Source organism: Anomaloglossus baeobatrachus, chromosome 11 (assembly GCF_048569485.1).
Source record: "Anomaloglossus baeobatrachus isolate aAnoBae1 chromosome 11, aAnoBae1.hap1, whole genome shotgun sequence".
In the NCBI taxonomy this organism is placed as follows: Eukaryota; Metazoa; Chordata; class Amphibia; order Anura; family Aromobatidae; genus Anomaloglossus; species Anomaloglossus baeobatrachus.
This window is the reverse complement of record NC_134363.1, coordinates 6,630,872-6,650,837: the sequence shown is the minus strand read 5'-3', so window position 1 is coordinate 6,650,837 and position 19,966 is coordinate 6,630,872. Positions and strand designations below refer to the sequence as shown.

Here is a 19,966-nt window from a genome sequence, read left to right as displayed (position 1 = left end):
GCAGACTGAGAGTCATGATTATACATTGTGTAGTAAGAGTTAGTGAGGGGATATGGCGTGTCTGGAGACCGAGTGCGCGCGTGTCTGGAGACCGAGTGCGCGCGTGTCTGGAGACCGAGTGCGCGCGTGTCTGGAGACCGAGTGCGCGCGTGTCTGGAGACCGAGTGCGCGCGTGTCTGGAGTCCGAGTGCGCGCGTGTCTGGAGTCCGAGTGCGCGCGTGTCTGGAGTCCGAGTGCGCGCGTGTCTGATGGCCATACTTGCAAGTCTGGAGATTATTAATATTATTTATTATTATAGCAATATCAATTCCATGGCGCTTTACATGTGAAAGGGGTATACATAATAGGGACAAGTACAATAATCATAAACAATACAAGACACAGACAGGTACAGGAGGACGGAGGTCCATGCCCGCGAGGGCTCACAGTCTACAAGGGATAGGTGAGGGTAGAGCTAATTGTGCGGCACTGTGTCAGGGTTACAGCAGGTTGTAGGCTTGTTGGAGGAGATGGGTCTTCAGGTTCCTTTTGAAGCTTTCCAAGGTATGTGAGAGTCTGATATGCTGAAGTAGAGCATTCCAGAGTATGGGGGGGGCACGGGAGAAATCTTGGATGTGATGGTGGGAAGAGGAGATGAGAGGGGAGCAGAGAAGGAGATCTTGTGAGGATCGAAGGTTACGTGCAAGTAAGTACAGGGAGACTAGGTCACAGATGTAGGGGAGAGATAGGTTGTGGATGGCTTTGTAGGTCATGGTTAGGGTTTTGAACTGGAGTCGTTGGGCAATGGGAGCCAGTGAAGGGATTGGCAGAGAGGAGAGGTTGGGGAGTAGCGGGGGGAGAGGTGGATTAGTCGGGCAGCAGAGTTTAGAATAGATTGTAGGGGTGCGAGACTGTTAGAAGAGAGGCCACAGAGCAGGAGGTTGCAATAATCCAGGTGGGAGATAATAAGGGCATGCACTAGGGTTTTTGCAGTTTCTTGGGAAAGGAATGTTCGGATCCGGGAAATATTTTTGAGTTGGAGGCGGCAGGAGGTGAAGAGGGCTTGTATGTGTGGCTTTAAAGAGAGATCAGAGTCTAGGAATACTCCCAGGCAGTGAGCACGTGGGATCGGGGAGAGTGAGCAGCCATTGACATTGATGGATATGTCAGGTGGGGAGGTGGAGTGAGGAGGAGGAAAGACAATGAATTCTGTTTTGTCCATGTTCAATTTTAAGACTCAAGCAAAGAAGGATGAAGTAGCAGACAGGCATTGTGGGATTCTGGTTAGTAGAGAGGTGATGTCAGGTCCAGAGAGGTAGATCTGTGTGTCATCAGCATAGAGATGATACTGAAAGCCGTGGGACTCTATGAGCTGTCCCAGGCCGAAGGTGTAAATGGAGGACAGCAGAGGTCCAAGAACTGAACGTTGGGGGACCCCGACAGATAGGGGGCGAGATGACGAAGTGGTGTGAGAGTGGGAGACGCTGAAAGTTCGGTTGGTTAAGTATGAGGAGGTCCAAAATAGCACCAAGTCTGTGATGCCCAGAGATGAGAGAATCTGTAGTAGAAGGGAGTGGTCTACTGTGTCAAAGGCAGAGGACAGGTCCAGGAGGAGGAGGATAGAGTAGTGTCGCTTGGCTTTTGCGGTGAGTAGGTCGTTAGTGACTTTGGTCAGGGCAGTTTCAGTAGAATGATGAGGCCGGAAGCCAGATTGTAACCGGTCAAAGAGGGGAGCAGGAAGAGAGGTATGAGGAAAGTTCAAGATGGACATGCTGTTCCAGTAGTTTTGAGGCATAGGGGAGAAGTGATATGGGGCGATAGTTTGACACAGAGGAAGGGTCAAGGGAGGGCTTTTTGAGAATGGGTGTGATGGAGGCATGTTTAAAGCATGAAGGGAATACACCAGAGATGCATGTATGCCTAAGGCCATTGTGTGAGTCTGGATCTATGCCCATGTTCATATCTAGAACCTTTGCACACTTTCATGTATAGTGTCACTGTGTGAGTCTGTGTTCCTCATATATTGTGTGTGTGTGTGGCGTTTGGGCCACACACTAGAACAGACCACATCTCGTGGACCTCCTGCTCCCTCTGTGGGAGGTGCGGGGAGTTTGGGCTTGTGACACGTGTGTTTATTGCAGAGCCGAGATGGCCACTTCACCATCATCCAGCTCGTCTGCATGTTCCGAGGAATCGCTTCCGGAATGAAATACCTCTCTGACCTGGGCTATGTTCATCGAGATTTAGCAGCTCGTAACATTTTGGTGAACAGCAACTTGGTGTGTAAAGTGTCCGACTTTGGTCTGTCCCGGATACTTGAGGACGACCCAGATGCTGCATACACGACAACGGTGAGAAGATTGCGGGCTGGACAGACAGTCTGATCTGGTGCCACTTTCTCTGGACACATTGCTCCCTTGTCACACTGTCATTTGGTCACATTGTAGTCTGTCCACACTGATCCGTGGTCACATTGCAGTCTGTTCACACTGATCCATGGTCACATTGCAGTCTGCTCACACTGATCCGTGGTCACATTGTAGTCTGCTCACAATGATCCGTGGTCACATTGTTGTCTGCTCACACTGATCCCTGGTCACATTGTTGTCTGCTCACACTGATCTGTGGTCATGCCATTATCTACTCACTTTGTTCCGTGGTCATGTCATCTGCTCACCTTATTCCATGGTCACGTCGTCTGCTCATACTAAACTGTGGTCACGCCATTTTCTACTCACCTTGTTCCGATGTCACTCAATTACCGCTCACCTTGTTCTGTGGTCATGTTGTCGTCTGCTCACCGTGTTCCATGGTCATGTCGTTGTCTCCTCACCTTTTTTCGTGGTCATGTCGTCTGCTCTTTTTGTTCCGTGGTCATGTCGTTCGCTCACCTTGTTCCGTGGTCATGTCGTCTGCTCACATTGTTCTGTGGTCATGTCATCATTTGCTCACCTTGTTCCGTGGTTATGTCATTTGCTCACCTTGTTTCGTTGTCATGTCGTCTGCTCTTTTTGTTCCGTGGTCATGTCGCCATATGCTCCACCTTATTCTGTGGTTATGTCGTTTGCACACCTTGTTCCGTGGTCATGTTGTCTGCTCTTTTTGTTCTGAGGACATGTCGTCATCTGCTCACCTTGTTCTGTGGTTATGTCGTCATCTGCTCACCTTGTTCTGTGGTCATGTTGTTGTCTGCTCACCTTGTTCCGTGGTCATGTCGTCTGCTCTTTTTGTTCCGTGATCATGTCATTGTCGGATCACCTTGTTCCGTGGTTATGTCGTTGTCTGCTCACCTTGTTTCGTTGTCATGTCGTCTGCTCTTTTTGTTCTGTTGTCATATTGTTGTCTGCTCACCTTGTTCCGTAGTCATGTCGTGTGCTCTTTTTGTTCCGTGGTCATGTCGGTGTCTGCTCTTTTTGTTCCGTTGTCATGTCTGCTCTTTTTGTTCCGTGGTCATGTCGTCATCTGCTCACCTTGTTCTGTGGTTATGTCGTCATCTGCTCACCTTGTTCTGTGGTTATGTCGTCATCTGCTCACCTTGTTCCGTGGTCATGTCATTGTCTGCTCACCTTGATCTGTGGTCATGTCATCTGCTCACTCTTTCCGTGGTCATGTCATCTGCTCTTTTTGTTCCGTGGTCATGTCGTTGTCTGCTCACCTTGTTCTGTGGTCATGTCATTGTCTGCTCACCTTATTCCGTGGTCATGTCGTTGTCTCCTCACCTTGTTTTGTTGTCATGTTGTCTGCTCTTTTTGTTCCGTGGTTATGTTGTTGTCTGCTCACCTTGTTCCGTCGTCATGTTGTCTGCTCTTTTTGTTCCGTGGTCATGTCGTCTGCTCTTTTTATTCCGTGGTCATGTCGTCATCTGCTCACCTTGTTCTGTGGTTATGTCGTCATCTGCTCACCTTGTTCCGTGGTCATGTCATTGTCTGCTCAACTTGTTCTGTGGTCATGTCGTCTGCTCACTTTTTCCGTGGTCATGTCATCTGCTCTTTTTGTTCCGTGCTCATGTCATTGTCTGCTCACCTTGTTCCGTGGTCATGTCGTCTGCTCACTTTTTCCGTGGTCATCTCGGCTGCTCTTTTTGTTCCGTGGTCATGTCATTGTCTGCTCAACTTGTTCAGTGGTCATGTCGTTGTCTGCTCACCTTGTTCCGTGGTCATGTCGTTATCTGCTCACCTTGTTCCATGGTCATGCCATTGTCTGCTCACCTCGTTCCGTGGTCATGTCGTTGTCTCCTCACCTTGTTTTGTTGTCATGTTGTCTGCTCTTTTTGTTCCGTGGTCATGTTGTTGTCTGCTCACCTTGTTTCGTTGTCATGTCGTCTGCTCTGTTTGTTCCGTGGTCATGTCATTGTCTGCTCACCTTGTTCCGTGGTCATGTCGTCTGCTCTTTTTGTTCCGTGGTCATGTCGTTGTCTGCTCACCTTGTTCCATGGTCATGTCGTCTGCTCTTTTTGTTCCGTAGTCATGTCATTGTCTGCTCAACGTGTTCAGTGGTCATGTCATTTTCTGCTCACCTTGTTCCGTGGTCATGTCATTGTCTGCTCACCTTGTTCCATGGTCATGTTGTCTGCTCTTTTTGTTCCGTGGTCATGTCATTGTCTGCTCAACTTGTTCCGTGGTCATGTCGTTGTCTGCTCGCCTTGTTCCGTGGTCATGTCGTCTGCTCTTTTTGTTCCGTGGTCATGTCGTCATCTCCTCACCATGTTCTGTGGTCATGTCATTGTCTGCTCACCTTGTTCTGTGGTCATGTAGTCTGCTCACCTTGTTCTGTGGTCATGTAGTCTGCTCACCTTGTTCCGTGGTCATGTCATTGTCTGCTCACCTTGTTCCGTGGTCATGTTGTCTGCTCTTTTTGTTCCGTGGTAATGTCATTCTCTGCTCAACTTGTTCCATGGTCATGTCATTGTCTGCTCATCTTGTTACGTGGTCATGTCGTTGTCTGCTCACCTTGTTTCGTGGTCATGTCATTGTCTGCTCACCTTGTTACGTGGTCATGTCGTTGTCTGCTCACCTTGTTTTGTTGTCATGTTGTCTGCTCTTTTTGTTCTGTGGTCATGTTGTTGTCTGCTCACCTTGTTCCGTGGTCATGTATGCTCACACTGTGTCACGTGATATCTATATAAAAGTAACACTATTTAGTAAATTTATTGGTGTGAGGCAACTGTACAGGGCGACTTTATGAAGTTCACAAAATATGATGACATGACTATTCTGCATTTTCAGGGAGGGAAGATCCCCATCCGCTGGACAGCCCCAGAAGCCATCACCTTCCGTAAATTCTCCTCTGCCAGCGATGTGTGGAGCTTCGGCATCGTCATGTGGGAGGTTTTGGCTTATGGAGAAAGGCCCTATTGGAACATGACTAACCGAGATGTATGTATCCACTCATTGTCCTGCCTTTCCCGCGGGGAGGTGTAGGGTCAGGGACCTTCAGAGTCCGTGGTAAATGGCAGATTTTCTATACGTGGCCTGGAAACCGTCTTCCAGGCTGCAGTCTCTCTACCATGTTCTCCATCCATACACGATCTGCTTTTTATGTATCTATGTTCCCCGCACTATGTACACGCCGCCAAGAGAAAGATGAGATGTGAAGAGACCTCTCCAGATGTTTTCTTTGGTTTCAGGTTATAAATTCGGTTGAGGAGGGGTATCGCTTGCCTGCTCCAATGGGCTGCCCGGCAGCGCTACACCAACTGATGCTGGACTGCTGGCAGCGGGAGCGCAACGAGAGGCCACGCTTCTCCCTGATTGTCAGCATTCTGGACAAGCTCCTCCGTAATCCAGAGCACCTGAAGCTGAGTGCCACCGTCGGCAGGTACAGCGGCCATCCCAATCTCTCCTGTCCATAGGTCCAGTGGGCAATAGTGGCACCGCCGGTACCGACACTGTGAACGTCACTATCATCAATGGCGGCACAGATAACACAGGAGCCACCATGTACAACGGGAACAGGAATAGCGTTCCTTCCGCTCCTGCAAATGTCAAACAGCACTTCTCCCATATCAGGTAACAGATGGCGGGCAAAGCTCACCTTCTCCGCTGCCTGCAGAGACCTTTGTGAATGTGAGAGACCCTGAGCTCTTCCTCCCCCCCTGAACAGGTCACAGAACGCCCTACAAAACCCACAAAGTCTTGTATTTTTTTACAAGGTCCCTCTGATTGTACAGTGCTGCAAATAATTATTAGATTAGTTATACATGAAAAAGCTCTAAATCATTGAAATAGGAGTAGACCAGGAGCAAAGCAGAAACATGTGCGAGGACACAAGATGAGGAGTGCAACCCAGTGCCCCAAATACAGAATTCAGGACAGGGAAAACAAGGAAGACATGGGACCAAATGCTGCAAGCTGCTATGCCCTGGTCATCCCTCCTTACCACAGAGGTCGGTAACCACTAAAGGACCCTATAATACGCCCTGGTGATCCCTCCTTACCACAGAGGTCGGTAACCACTGAAGGACCTTATAATACGCCCTGTCATCCCTCCTTACCACAGAGGTCGGTAACCACTGAAGGACCCTATAATACGCCCTGGTCATCCCTCCTTACCACAGAGGTCGGTAACCACTGAAGGACCCTATAATACGCCCTGTCATCCCTCCTTACCACAGAGGTCGGTAACCACTGAAGGACCCTATAATACGCCCTGGTCATCCCTCCTTACCACAGAGGTCGGTAACCACTGAAGGACCTTATAATACGCCCTGTCATCCCTCCTTACCACAGAGGTCGGTAACCACTGAAGGACCCTATAATACACCCTGGTCATCCCTCCTTACCACAGAGGTCGGTAACCACTGAAGGACCCTATAATACACCCTGGTCATCCCTCCTTACCACAGAGGTCGGTAACCACTGAAGGACCCTATAATACACCCTGGTCATCCCTCCTTACCACAGAGGGCGGTGTCCAGATTGGCTGAAGGACCCTATAATACACCCTGGTCATCCCTCCTTACCACAGAGGTCGGTAACCACTGAAAGACCCTATAATACGCCCTGTCATCCCTCCTTACCACAGAGGTCGGTAACCACTGAAGGACCTTATAATACGCCCTGTCATCCCTCCTTACCACAGAGGTCGGTAACCACTGAAGGACCCTATAATACACCCTGGTCATCCCTCCTTACCACAGAGGTCGGTAACCACTGAAGGACCCTATAATACACCCTGGTCATCCCTCCTTACCACAGAGGTCAGTAACCACTGAAGGACCCTATAATACAGCCTGGTCATCCCTCCTTACCACAGAGGTCGGTAACCACTGAAGGACCCTATAATACGCCCTGGTCATCCCTCCTTACCACAGAGGTCGGTAACCACTGAAGGACCCTATAATACACCCTGGTCATCCCTCCTTACCACAGAGGTCGGTAACCACTGAAGGATCCTATAATACAGCCTGGTCATCCCTCCTTACCACAGAGGTCGGTAACCACTGAAAGACCCTATAATACGCCCTGTCATCCCTCCTTACCACAGAGGTCGGTAACCACTGAAGGACCTTATAATACGCCCTGTCATCCCTCCTTACCACAGAGGTCGGTAACCACTGAAGGACCTTATAATACGCCCTGTCATCCCTCCTTACCACAGAGGTCGGTAACCACTGAAGGACCCTATAATACACCCTGGTCATCCCTCCTTACCACAGAGGTCGGTAACCACTGAAGGACCCTATAATACACCCTGGTCATCCCTCCTTACCACAGAGGTCGGTAACCACTGAAGGACCCTATAATACACCCTGGTCATCCCTCCTTACCACAGAGGTCGGTAACCACTGAAGGACCCTATAATACACCCTGGTCATCCCTCCTTACCACAGAGGTTAGTAACCACTGAAGGACCCTATAATACAGCCTGGTCATCCCTCCTTACCACAGAGGTCGGTAACCACTGAAGGACCCTATAATACGCCCTAGTCATCCCTCCTTACCACAGAGGTCGGTAACCACTGAAGGACCCTATAATACACCCTGGTCATCCCTCCTTACCACAGAGGTCGGTAACCACTGAAGGACCCTATAATACAGCCTGGTCATCCCTCCTTACCACAGAGGTCGGTAACCACTGAAAGACCCTATAATACGCCCTGTCATCCCTCCTTACCACAGAGGTCGGTAACCACTGAAGGACCTTATAATACGCCCTGTCATCCCTCCTTACCACAGAGGTCGGTAACCACTGAAGGACCCTATAATACGCCCTGGTCATCCCTCCTTACCACAGAGGTCGGTAACCACTGAAGGACCCTATAATACGCCCTGGTCAATCCCTCCTTACCACAGAGGGCGGTGTCCAGATTGGCTGAAGGACCCTATAATACGCCCTGGTCATCCCTCCTTACCACAGAGGTCGGTAACCACTGAAGGACCCTATAATACGCCCTGTCATCCCTCCTTACCACAGAGGTCGGTAACCACTGAAGGACCTTATAATACGCCCTGTCATCCCTCCTTACCACAGAGGTCGGTAACCACTGAAGGACCCTATAATACACCCTGGTCATCCCTCCTTACCACAGAGGTCGGTAACCACTGAAGGACCCTATAATACGCCCTGGTCATCCCTCCTTACCACAGAGGTCGGTAACCACTGAAGGACCCTATAATACACCCTGGTCATCCCTCCTTACCACAGAGGGCGGTGTCCAGATTGGCTGAAGGACCCTATAATACGCCCTGGTCATCCCTCCTTACAGCGGAGGTTGCTGCCCACATTGGCTGACGGACCCTATAATAAACCCTGGTCACAAAAAGCTCTGGTCATCCTACTTACCGCATAGGTTGGTGCCTACATTGCCTGAAGGGCCTTATAATACGCCCTGGTCATCCATTCTTGCAGCGGAGTTTGGTGCCCACATTGGCTGAAGGGCCCTATAATATGCCCTAGTCATCCCTCCTTACCAGAGGTCAGTGCTCACATTGGCTGAAGGGCCCTATAATAAGCCCTGGTCACAATAAGCCCTGGTCATCCTACTTACAGTGGAGGTTGGTGCCCACATTGGCTGAAGGGCCCTATAATATGCTCTAGTCATCCCTCCTTACCACACAGGTCAGTGCTCACATTGGCTGAAGGGCCCTATAATTCACCCTGGTCACAATAAGCCCTGGTCATCCCACTTACAGCAGAGGTTGGTGCCCACATTGGCTGAAGGGCCCTATAATATGTCCTAGTCATCCCTCCTTACAGCGGAGGTTGGTGCCCCCATCCAGCATTGGCTGAAGTGTCCTATAATACATCCTGGTCACGATAGGCCCTGGTCATCCTACTTACCACAGAGGTTGGTGCCTACATTGCCTGAAGGGCCCTATAATAAGCCCTGGTCATCCTACTTACCGCAGAGGTTGGTGGCTACATTGCCTGAAGGGCCCTATAATAAGCCCTGGTCATCCTACTTACCGCAGAGGTTGGTGGCTACATTGCCTGAAGGGCCCTATAATACACCCTGATCCTCCCTACTTACAGCTGAGGTTGGTGCCCACATTGGCTGAAGGGCCCTATAATATGCCCTGGTCATCCCTTCTTACCGCAGAGGTTTGTGCCTACATTGCCTGAAGGGCCCTATAATAAGCCCTGGTCATCCCTTTCTATAGTGGAGGTTGGTGCCCACATTGGCTGAAGGGCCCTATAATACACCCTTGTCACAATAAGCCCTGGTCATCCTACTTACCGCAGAGGTTGGTGCCTACATTGGCTGAAGGGCCCTATAATGTGCCCTGGTCATCCTACTTACAGCAGAGGTTGGTGACCCCATCCAGCAATGGCTGAAGGGTCCTATAATACACCCTGGTCACAATAAGCCCTGGTCATCCTACTTACAGCTTAGGTTGGTGCCCACATTGGCTGAAGGGCCCTATAATATGCCCTGGTCACAATAAGCTCTGGTCATCCTACTTACCGCAGAGGTTGGTGCCTAGATTGCCTGAAGGGCCTTATAATACGCCCTGGTCACCCTACTTACAGCGGAGGTTGGTGCCCCCATCCAGCAATGGCTGAAGGGTCTTATAATAAACCCTGGTCACCATAAGCTCTGGTCATCCCTACTTACCGCAGAGGTTGGTGCCCACATTGGCTGAAGGGCTCTATAATATGCCCAGGTCATCCCTCCTTACAGCGGACGTTGGTGCCCACATTGGCTGAAGGGCTCTATAATACGCCCTGGTCATCCCTCCTTACAGCGGACGATGGTGCCCACATTGGCTAAAGGAAACTATAATATGCCCTGGTCATCCCTCCTTACAGAGGAGGTTGGTGCCCACATTGGCTGAAGGGCTCTATAATACGCCGTGGTCATCGCTTCTTACAGCGGACGTTGGTGCCCATGTTGGCTGATGGACCCTATAATACGCCCTGGTCACAATAAGCTCTGGTCATCCCTACTTACCGCAGAGGTTGGTGCCTACATTGCCTTAAGGGCCCTATAATAAGCCCTGGTCATCCTTTCTTATGGGTGATGAGACCACTCTGCCCCTTCTCCCTTTACAAGACGCTTGTACAAGGCACGCAGTACTTTCCTATAGAAGTCACTAATTGGTGATCAGAGCAGCACCCCCAGCCATGAGACTTCTGAAAATCGCACACAGCAAACCCACAGCACTGACCTAGAGAAACGTCCCCACTACAGCTCTCCACCCCTTGCCCCATAGCGTTACATCCTACAGGCCTCCTAGCGCTGGAATCCCCTCCCAGACCCCACATTCTACATTTGGTTGATTAATCAATCTACTTCATGCAATAACCCAATGACACAAATTCAACATAAATATTTGAAAACAACTAATAGACAATTGGTTTCTTCGAATTTGCCACAAAATGCGTCATTGGCCTGCACCTGCAGTGGGCAGGAGTGGACCCATGGATGATCAGGTTCACCAGGTTCAGCTGGACTTTAGTTAAAAATTCAGTTTGTGATACGGTCGTGCCTTGAATTTGACCTCGGACCCCATATAAGTCAATAAGAACCTGAACTTGTGTGCTGTAAAATGGCTGCAGTAATGGCTAGGGGGCTGCAAAAGGAAGATAAATGGGGGCAATTGCCCTGCAGACTAACATGGATAGGGAATAAATGAAATTCCAGCCCAGGGGTTAGCAATGGAGAGGCATCTATCATCAGACATCCCCATTACTAACCTGGTAAGTGTAGAGTTAAAAAACAGACAGGAAAAAGTGTATTTGAATAAAGCCTCCCCCACACACCCTCGTTCACCAATTTATTAATCAAAAAAAAATCAGGAAAATTCCACAGTAATCCAATGATGTAATGTCCCAAAACGCCCATCGATGCCTATGGAGCTTTGTTCTGAGAATCAATGGGCGTCGTGGGACATTACACCATTGGATTATATTGGAATTTCCCTGATTTCTTTGTAATAAATTGGTGAATGAGGGCGCGTGGGGGAGGCGTTATTGAAATAAAAAAACACACACATTGGAAAAATAGTTTAACTTTACACTAGCCGAATTAGTAATGGGGGTGCCTGATAGATGCCTCTCCATTACTAACCCCTGGGCTTGATGCCGGCTGTCAATTCACAGCTGACATGAACCTCAAAAGTATTACCCCCAATTGCCACCGTGCGCACCAGGGTAATTTGGAAGGTGCCGGGCAAAGCGCCAGAATTGAAGCATTTAATGGATGCACCACTTCTGGAGCAGCTGCTGGCTGCTATTTTTAGGTTGGGAAGGGCCCAAATGACCATAGTCCTTCCCTGCCTGATAATACAGGCCCCCTGTTTGCTTTACCTTGCCTGGCTATCAAAAATAGGGGGAACCCCATGCCATTTTTAGAAACCGTGTGAGATCCCTTCAATGTTTGATAACCAGCCAAGGCAAAGCTGACAGCTGAGGATTGCAGCCAGCAGCTTTACCGTGCCGGTTATCAGAAATGGGGGGAGGGCACAAATATTTTTTACTTTATTGTTCACAGCAGCATACAAAGACCTTCCAAATGTAATAAAGCTTGATTGGTTGCACTGCAACCTTTCAACCAATTTTATTAGCATAGGAACAGCACTCGACCTCCGAACTCTGACACAGCGTTCAAGCCCCGATGTCCAGTACAAAGCCAGAACTTTACCGTTTAGGTTTACTCATCCGTAGTCTTCAGTGCCTAGTACAGAACTGCTGGATGTTGTGACCTGTAGCAAACGTGATGCATCACTAGAAGAAGCTTCTGGCCACAATCGTGAGTAGACATAACCCAGGCTGCATTGTACAATGGCCTCCAGTTCAGTCTAGGGGGTTATTCACTGTAGTCATCACAGAGCTTCCCCCTTGTGCTTCACTGTAGTTATCACCAGGCCCCCGCCGTGCTTCACTGTAGACGTCAACAACCCCCCGCCGTGCTTCACTGTAGACATCACCGAGCCCCTGTTGTGCTTCAGTGTAGACATCGCCGAGCCCCCGTTGTGCTTCACTGTAGATATCGCAGAACTCCTACTATGCTTCACTGTAGATATCACCGAGCCCCTGCCGTGCTTCATTGTAGACATCGCCGAGTCCTCCACGTGCTTCACTGTAGCATCACCAAGCCCCTGCCGTGCTTCATTGAAGACATCATCAAGCCCTTGCCGTGCTTCATTGAACACATCGCCAAGCCCCTGCTGTGATTCACTGTAGACATCATTGAGCCCCAACTGTGCTTCACTGTAGATATCGCCAAGCCCCACTGTGATTTATTGTAGACCTCACCAACCCCCCGCCGTGCTTCACTGTAGACATCACCGAGCCCCTGTTGTGCTTCAGTGTAGACATCGCCGAACCCCCGTTGTGCTTCACTGTAGATATCGCAGAACTCCTACTATGCTTCACTGTAGATATCACCGAGCCCCTGCTGTGCTTCATTGTAGACATCGCCGAGTCCTCCACGTGCTTCACTGTAGCATCACCAAGCCCCTGCCGTGCTTCATTGAAGACATCATCAAGCCCTTGCTGTGCTTCATTGAACACATCGCCAAGCCCCTGCTGTGATTCACTGTAGACATCATTGAGCCCCAACTGTGCTTCACTGTAGATATCGCCAAGCCCCACTGTGCTTTATTGTAGACCTCACCAAGCCCCTGCCGTGATTCATTGAAGACATCACTAAGCCCCCGCCGTGCTTCACTGAAGACATCGCTGCCATGCTTCACTGTAGGTAGTTTTTTGGGTTTTTTTTAGTATCTGCTTCATTGTTCCTCCTCCAGACACACCATGGAGCTATCGGCCAAAAAAGTTAGTTTTGCTTCCTCACTCTAAAAATCAGAATCCAAAAACTTTTGTGGTTATTTTTAGACTTTGAGTATATTAGATACAACTTTTTGTGCACATTTGGGTCAGCAGAGGTGCTGTCTTGAAGTTCGGTCATGAAATCTCAGAACCTGCTGCCACTAAACTTAGTCAGCAACAACCTGATCCCCCAACACCCTGAACACCCTGTGATCCCATGTCCTCTTTCTAGTAAATATTAGGCAGGTGCCTCTAATCAGACCCGGTAGAGCTGGGATGAACCCTGTGTGTCCCAGCTATGCTACACCGTGTACAGAAAAAATAATAATGAGGTGATAAATGTGAATGTGGGTCAGTAAAGGCAATGCGACCCCTTGCTGTCAGGCGGGGGCGGTAGGATGACATGATTGTTCTTACATCTATTCTGCGTGGATTGTCCCGAAACAAGTGACCTCTCTTCTTCTAGAATCGCCCAGCCGCGCCTGGAACGGGGATTGTTTGATTTTACCAGTTGCGCCACAGTGGATGACTGGCTGGACTCCATCAAGTTGGGGCAATACAAGGACAACTTCTTGATGGGTGGATACCGCTCGCTGGGCATGGTTATGAGGATGAATATAGAGTAAGTAGTCTGGAACAGATGAGGGATAGTATGGCTGTATTCTGGGGGAATGGTACAGACCTATGCTAGGGGAAATGGTTTGGAGGAATGGTGCACACATATCTAGAAGAGATGGTGTGGATGATCCCTGGGGTGAGGGATGGTCTGGATCTCTCCTGGGTTAAAGTGGTGCAGATATTCACTGTTGGGGGCTTGCGGATGTTCCCTGGGGGTGGGGGGTGGTGCTGAGATACATGGTGGGAATCGTGAAGAAGCACCCCAAGAGATAGCACATATACTACTCACAAAAAGGGATACTTGGTTTTCAGGTGAAGTTTCAGGATGATCCTAAAATGCCCTCTGACCTTTCCAGGTGAACTTACTGTGACCTTCTCTAAACTTGAAATTTCTGGATGCACATGTCTAACTGTTCAATGTTTCAGTACTTTTTGCACAACTTGCTGTTCTCTAACAAGAAGCTTAATGGCAAAATTCACAACTGGTGTTTTGATCCATGAGTTGCCCAATAAATTTTGCGGTACAATTAGAATTGGTATTAAGTTGTCCTCATCATGCTGTTTACATTTTGACATCATGAGACCAAGATGATAGCTAACAATTAATCAGCATTACCGCACCATTGTGAGGTTTCAAGCCGGATGTGATAAGACGGAAGTGGTCATTGATCTTAGAATGTCACAGAATGTCACCAGCAGGTTGTACAGAGACACAGAGAGACTGGAAGAGTCACATAAAGGCAGTGAAGTGGACGTCCTCTGGCCACATCTCATACTGATGAGCGCTTCATTGTGAACAATGCCCTTTAGAACCAGATAATGAATGTCACACAACTACAGGCACATTTAAGAGAGGAGAGCAGCACCCAAGTGTCACATCAAACCATTCAAAACCATTTACATCAGTGTGTACTGTGTGCTTGATGACCTGCAGGCTTCCTGACCACACAAATAGGCACGGGCATCATTTACAGTGGACGAGGGACCTTTGGCCTCAGTGCTGGTCACTGCTAAAAGTTGATTCACGCTGAGCAGAAATGATGGTTGCCAATGATGTTGGAGAGTGCCACTATTGTCACCAGACGGGTCTTTGGTGGTGGCAGTGGTGTTACAGTGTGGGCAGGTGTGTCTAGTCACTACAGAAGTACCCCATACTTAGTGAATGGTACACTGACAGTCCCTACTACTGGAATAACATCATTAATCCAGTGCCACTGAATGAACAACACCAGCCTAATTTCATCTTCATGGAGGACAATGCTCCAGTACATGAAGGTTGCATCATTCGGAAACTGGGGAACCTCAAATGGAGCGGACAGCACTTTCTCCTGTCCTTAATCCCATACAAAACCAATGGGATCAGCTGAGTTGTTGTGTAGAGACTGTAACTCTGTACCTCAGAACTTCAATGACCTGAGGTCTGTCCTTCAAGAAGAGTGGGATGCCGGCCTCCAAAGACAATAACTTTACTTGTGAACATTAGGAGACGTTGTTGTCAGCTGGAATTGTTGCTCAAGACCACAGGACAGGTGATTGAGATATTGACATTTTTGGCGTATAGCCACCATTGGCTTTTGTTTCGATCAATTGTTTGAGATGAGGAAATCACCATTGCATGCTTCTACTTAAATGCCCTTCTGTCATAATAAAACCTCAATATCGTGGTTATCACGAAACCCGAATATCCCTAACCTTTTATGAGTAGTGTATGTACATGGGGAGAATGGGGAGTATTTACCATGGGAAGGTGATGCATGGTGCCTATGTGTCCTAGGAGGGATGGTGCGGACGTAAATGAGGGAAATGGTGCAGGTGTAGCTGGAGGTCTACTGTAGGAATCAGACCATCAGAATTTGATTTTGTTATTAGATCCTGTTGCCAATAGGGCAGAAGTATACAAGATGGCTTCCAATGGTGGAAAATAACTACCATCACCTTTATTGTTCTGTGTTGAAGCCATTGTTTAAATAAATCTGATTTATGGAGGAGGAACATAACTGCTGCACTCTGTCTCCACAGTGACATCAAGAGGTTGGGCATCTCCGCAATAGCACATCAAAAGAAGATCCTAACAAGCATCCAAATCATGAGGGCTCATCTCATCAACACACTAGGACCCAGAATGCACTTGTGATGATGCCTACCAGGGCAGACTGACTGTACCGAAGCCACAAGACTATGAGGGCCTTCTGCACGAGATTGGGTCCCTCTGCAGAGGTCCAGACATGGGGCAGTTCATGCATTTTTCTATGGACTCATTCCAGGCATCTTGTCTTCGGGTTCCCGTGTGCTGTGTTTACATTTATATCTCTTAGTGCTGCAGTCTTATTATAGCAATAGTCCAGTGTAATAATTACAGGGTGCTTTCTGTATACAGGGTGGAGTGGCTCGGACCGCAGCTATGTGCAGGCTCGAAGAGCTCCAATGGACTACTCTAAAGATGAGTCTCGTTCTTCACACGACATCATTCTTGCCATTACTCAAGGTCTCTGTAGAAAAAAGTCATAGACCAAAGGAGAAAATCAAAAAGAGAAAGGCGTTTCATGTGCAGGCTCAATAAGCTGCATGTTCAGTGGCCGAACCATAGGAAGCGGACTGGTGGTTCGTTAATAGGCCACCCGCACTTCCCATGTCCACAGAATGATCGGTGATCACACATGTGGTCATTGTGCACAGAAGCACACGTCTGGTTTTTGTCGTTGGTTGGGTGATTGGCGGCCTGTTTACACTTTATGATATCGGCCGCTGTAAATGACCCTTACTGAGAACACTGACAACAAGCGCGTCTCTTGTGTAGGTTTTTATGTAAGTTACTGCTGCTGCCTCTGGGCCTCCCGGGGTACAGGCTATTGCTGGCGTCAGCAAAATCCCTTCAATAGGATGGCGTTTTTTTTATTCTCTATTATTTGAGCAATATATAGGTTTTGGTATTTGGACTAAATCCTCCAGTCACAAACACAATGACACACGTATAGCAAAAAACCCTCCTGCACCAGGTCATCATGATCTGCAGGGTCCATAGTCAGAAATGGTGAAGTTAGTGGTCAAAGGGACTGTGAAAAGATCTGTATGGCACACACTCGTAAGTCTCTGTATGTACTGAGGTCTCTATAGCGGTCTCTACATGTACCGGGTCTCTAAATATAGAGGTCTCTAGTGGGGATGATCGAATACCTCAAATATTCGGCTTCACGAATATTTTCCGAATACCTCGCCGCTATTCAACTATTCGATGTGCAATGTAAGTCTATGGGAAGCCCGAATAGTACCGAATAGTTGTTATTCGGGTTTGCCATAGACTTACATTGCGCATCGAATATTCGCGAATAGTCGAATAGCGGCGACAGCCCTATCTTTTATCCATGGAGAGGCCTCTAAGCGTAGGACAATCGTCTATATCTTCTATATATAGAGATCCCTCTACGTGTAGTAACAACAGCTCTATCTTCTATCCATATAGATGCCTCTACCTGTAGGACCTCCAGCTCTATCTTCTATCCATATAGATGCCTCTACCTGTAGGACCTCTAGCTCTATCTTCTATCCAAATAGATGCCTCTACCTGTAGGACCTCCGGCTCTCACTTCTATCCATATAGATGCCTCTACCTGTAGGACCTCCGGCTCTCACTTCTATCCATATAGATGCCTCTACCTGTAGGACCTCCGGCTCTCACTTCTATCTATATAGAGGCCTCTACCTGTAGGACCTCCGGCTCTCACTTCTATCCATATAGATGCCTCTACCTGTAGGACCTCCGGCTCTCACTTCTATCCATATAGATGCCTCTACCTGTAGATCCTCCGGCTCTCAATTCTATCCATAGATAGGTCTCTACCTGTAGATCCTCCGGCTCTCACTTCTATCCATAGATAGGTCTCTACATGTAGTAACCATAGCTCTTTCTCGTCTATCCATAGATAGGTCGCTATGTGTTTGAACGATGGTTTTATTTTCTAGACATAGAGAGGTCTCTACGTGTAGCAATGTCGGCTGTCTTGCTCATCTATCATGTTCTCATCCTTCTGGGATAGCGAGAATTTCATGATTTTATACGTGTACATGAATTTCTCCCCTTGGACTAATTGAATTGCACATTTTCTGCTGAGGTTTTGGCTCAATCATTCTGTAGATGTGGAGGTTTCAGTGATGTTTATTTTATGCAGTCCTTGAATGGTGGCCACAGAGACATCCCCACCCAGCTCTTGAATATACTGTGGGAGTTTGAGTATTTTGGACATAAAGTCTTTACGTGGTTATTAGCATATAGATAGGGTGATGATCTTGTTGAGGTTATTGGGAGGAGGGGGAGTTTTGGGGGTTTTTATATTGGTCTGTTATGGCTACTGTTCCTGGAGCGATGATGGCATTGCACTTTAATCCACACAGATTCGGACTTTATGTTGTGTAAATTCCCTAAATCGTGATGCATTATGCACTAGAGAGGAAAGTGTGCAATATTAATGTATGTAGAGGTGTGTCATCATTTCTATACAGCAGAAGGGTCTTCAGATGCAAGTAGACCTCAGCCTTGAGAAGGTGAGGGTCCGAGATGCCTCACCCATTACAGACAAGGTATTTTTCAGGTAAAGGATGAAGCTGACAATCTATATACTCTAAATTCACGGGACAATCATAAGTCAGATGACAGGGAGATGGGGTCCTGGTGGTCTCATCCCCTCCATACATCTCTGCTCAAGGCACAATGACATGAATGAGGGATAATTCATGCTATTCAAACGCACAAAGCAGAGCAGAGCCTCCATTTATTTTTCCATAGAAAAACTGTTGCTGGATTGATGGTGATAAAGCAATGGCCTAGAGCTGCATCTAACACTACCGGAAAACACGGGTCACCCCGGACACAGCCTCCACTGAGGGACAATCGTGACCGGAGGTGAAATTATATAAACCACTGATACCCTCCAAGGCTGTGGACATTCAATGCTCCCTCCCAGAAGATGGACAATAAAAGGACTCCTTTGCAGCCATGGACACTCAACGAGTCCTTCATGTCTTGAATTCTTAATGACTCCTCCATGTCAATGTTTCCCTGAGGCCACAGAGAATTAAAGAGTCAGCAAACAATTTTTCTATATTTTTTCCCTTCAGCTTCTTGCAGATCGCTGTGGTATGTTTGCAGAGCCCAATGATCGCCGGTAAGACCGGTGAAATGTTCCCGGGTGGGGAGAGAGTCTCCTGCCTGACCATGCGCACTGAGCGGAGTACAGAGGAGATGGAGAATTTTGGTGTGCTCTGCTCAGTCTGATGCCACATGTTTGGGGGTCTGTAAAGCCCACTTTACACGTTGCAATTAGTTGTACAATCGCATTTGCGATGTGACACGCCCAGGTTGCATACGGGATCTATGAGATTTCACGTTGGTCGTTCATTTGCTGTCACACGAGCGTTAGTAGTCTATGTTAAATTGGTCAATTTTGTGTGCGATCCTTTAGATCATGTGATCTGTGACGTATGCATTGGGCACCTTTTTTTTTTTTTTTTTTTTATTGACTTGCCAAGCGTGTGTAAGGGATGCGTTTTTACTATGTCATCTGCCATTCAGCTCTGCTACATGGCCGCTAACAGCAGACACAGACAGCCATGTAGCAGAGCTGAATGGCCGCTGACAGCAGACACAGACAGCCATGTAGCAGAGCTGAATGGCCGCTAACAGCCGCCACAGACAGCCATGTAGCAGAGCTGAATGGCAGATGACAGCAGACACAGACAGAGCCGCACTGTCAGAATGAACTCGGGTGAACTTCACCCGACTTCACGGTCATGCTGCGGCTCTGTCTGTGTCGCGCCCTGATTAGCGGTCACCCGTGAAGACTCACCGGTGACCGCTAATCTCCTAAGTGACTGAAGTTAGCAGCCCTCTCTCATACTCACCAATCCCCGATCTCCGGCACTGCACGGCGTTCACACTGCTCCGGCGGCTTTTACTGTTTTGAAAAAGCCGGCCGCCCATTAAACAATCTGGTATTCCCTGCTTTCCACGCCCACCGGCGCCTATGATTGGTTACAGTGAGACACGCCCCCCACGCTGAGTGACAGGTGTCACACTGCACCCAATCACAGCAGCCGGTGGGCGTGTCTATACTGTGTATTGAAATAAATAATTAAATAATTAAAAAAAACGGCGTGCGGT

At 48.3% G+C, this 19,966-nt stretch overlaps 1 protein-coding gene across 1 annotated transcript in view; it reads left to right on the top strand.

Annotated features, from left to right (window-relative positions):
- Positions 1 to 19,240, top strand: part of LOC142256452 (ephrin type-A receptor 8-like) — a 169,717-nt gene extending 150,477 nt beyond the window's left edge. Inside the window, exons 13-17 of the mRNA XM_075328138.1 lie at positions 2,121 to 2,330; positions 5,205 to 5,354; positions 5,606 to 5,796; positions 13,661 to 13,816; positions 15,832 to 19,240. Coding sequence (XP_075184253.1) covers positions 2,121 to 2,330; positions 5,205 to 5,354; positions 5,606 to 5,796; positions 13,661 to 13,816; positions 15,832 to 15,946 — 822 coding nt within the window. The 3' untranslated portion in view covers positions 15,947 to 19,240. The remainder of the gene's footprint in view (positions 1 to 2,120; positions 2,331 to 5,204; positions 5,355 to 5,605; positions 5,797 to 13,660; positions 13,817 to 15,831) is intronic.
- Positions 19,241 to 19,966: the final 726 nt, after the last annotated feature.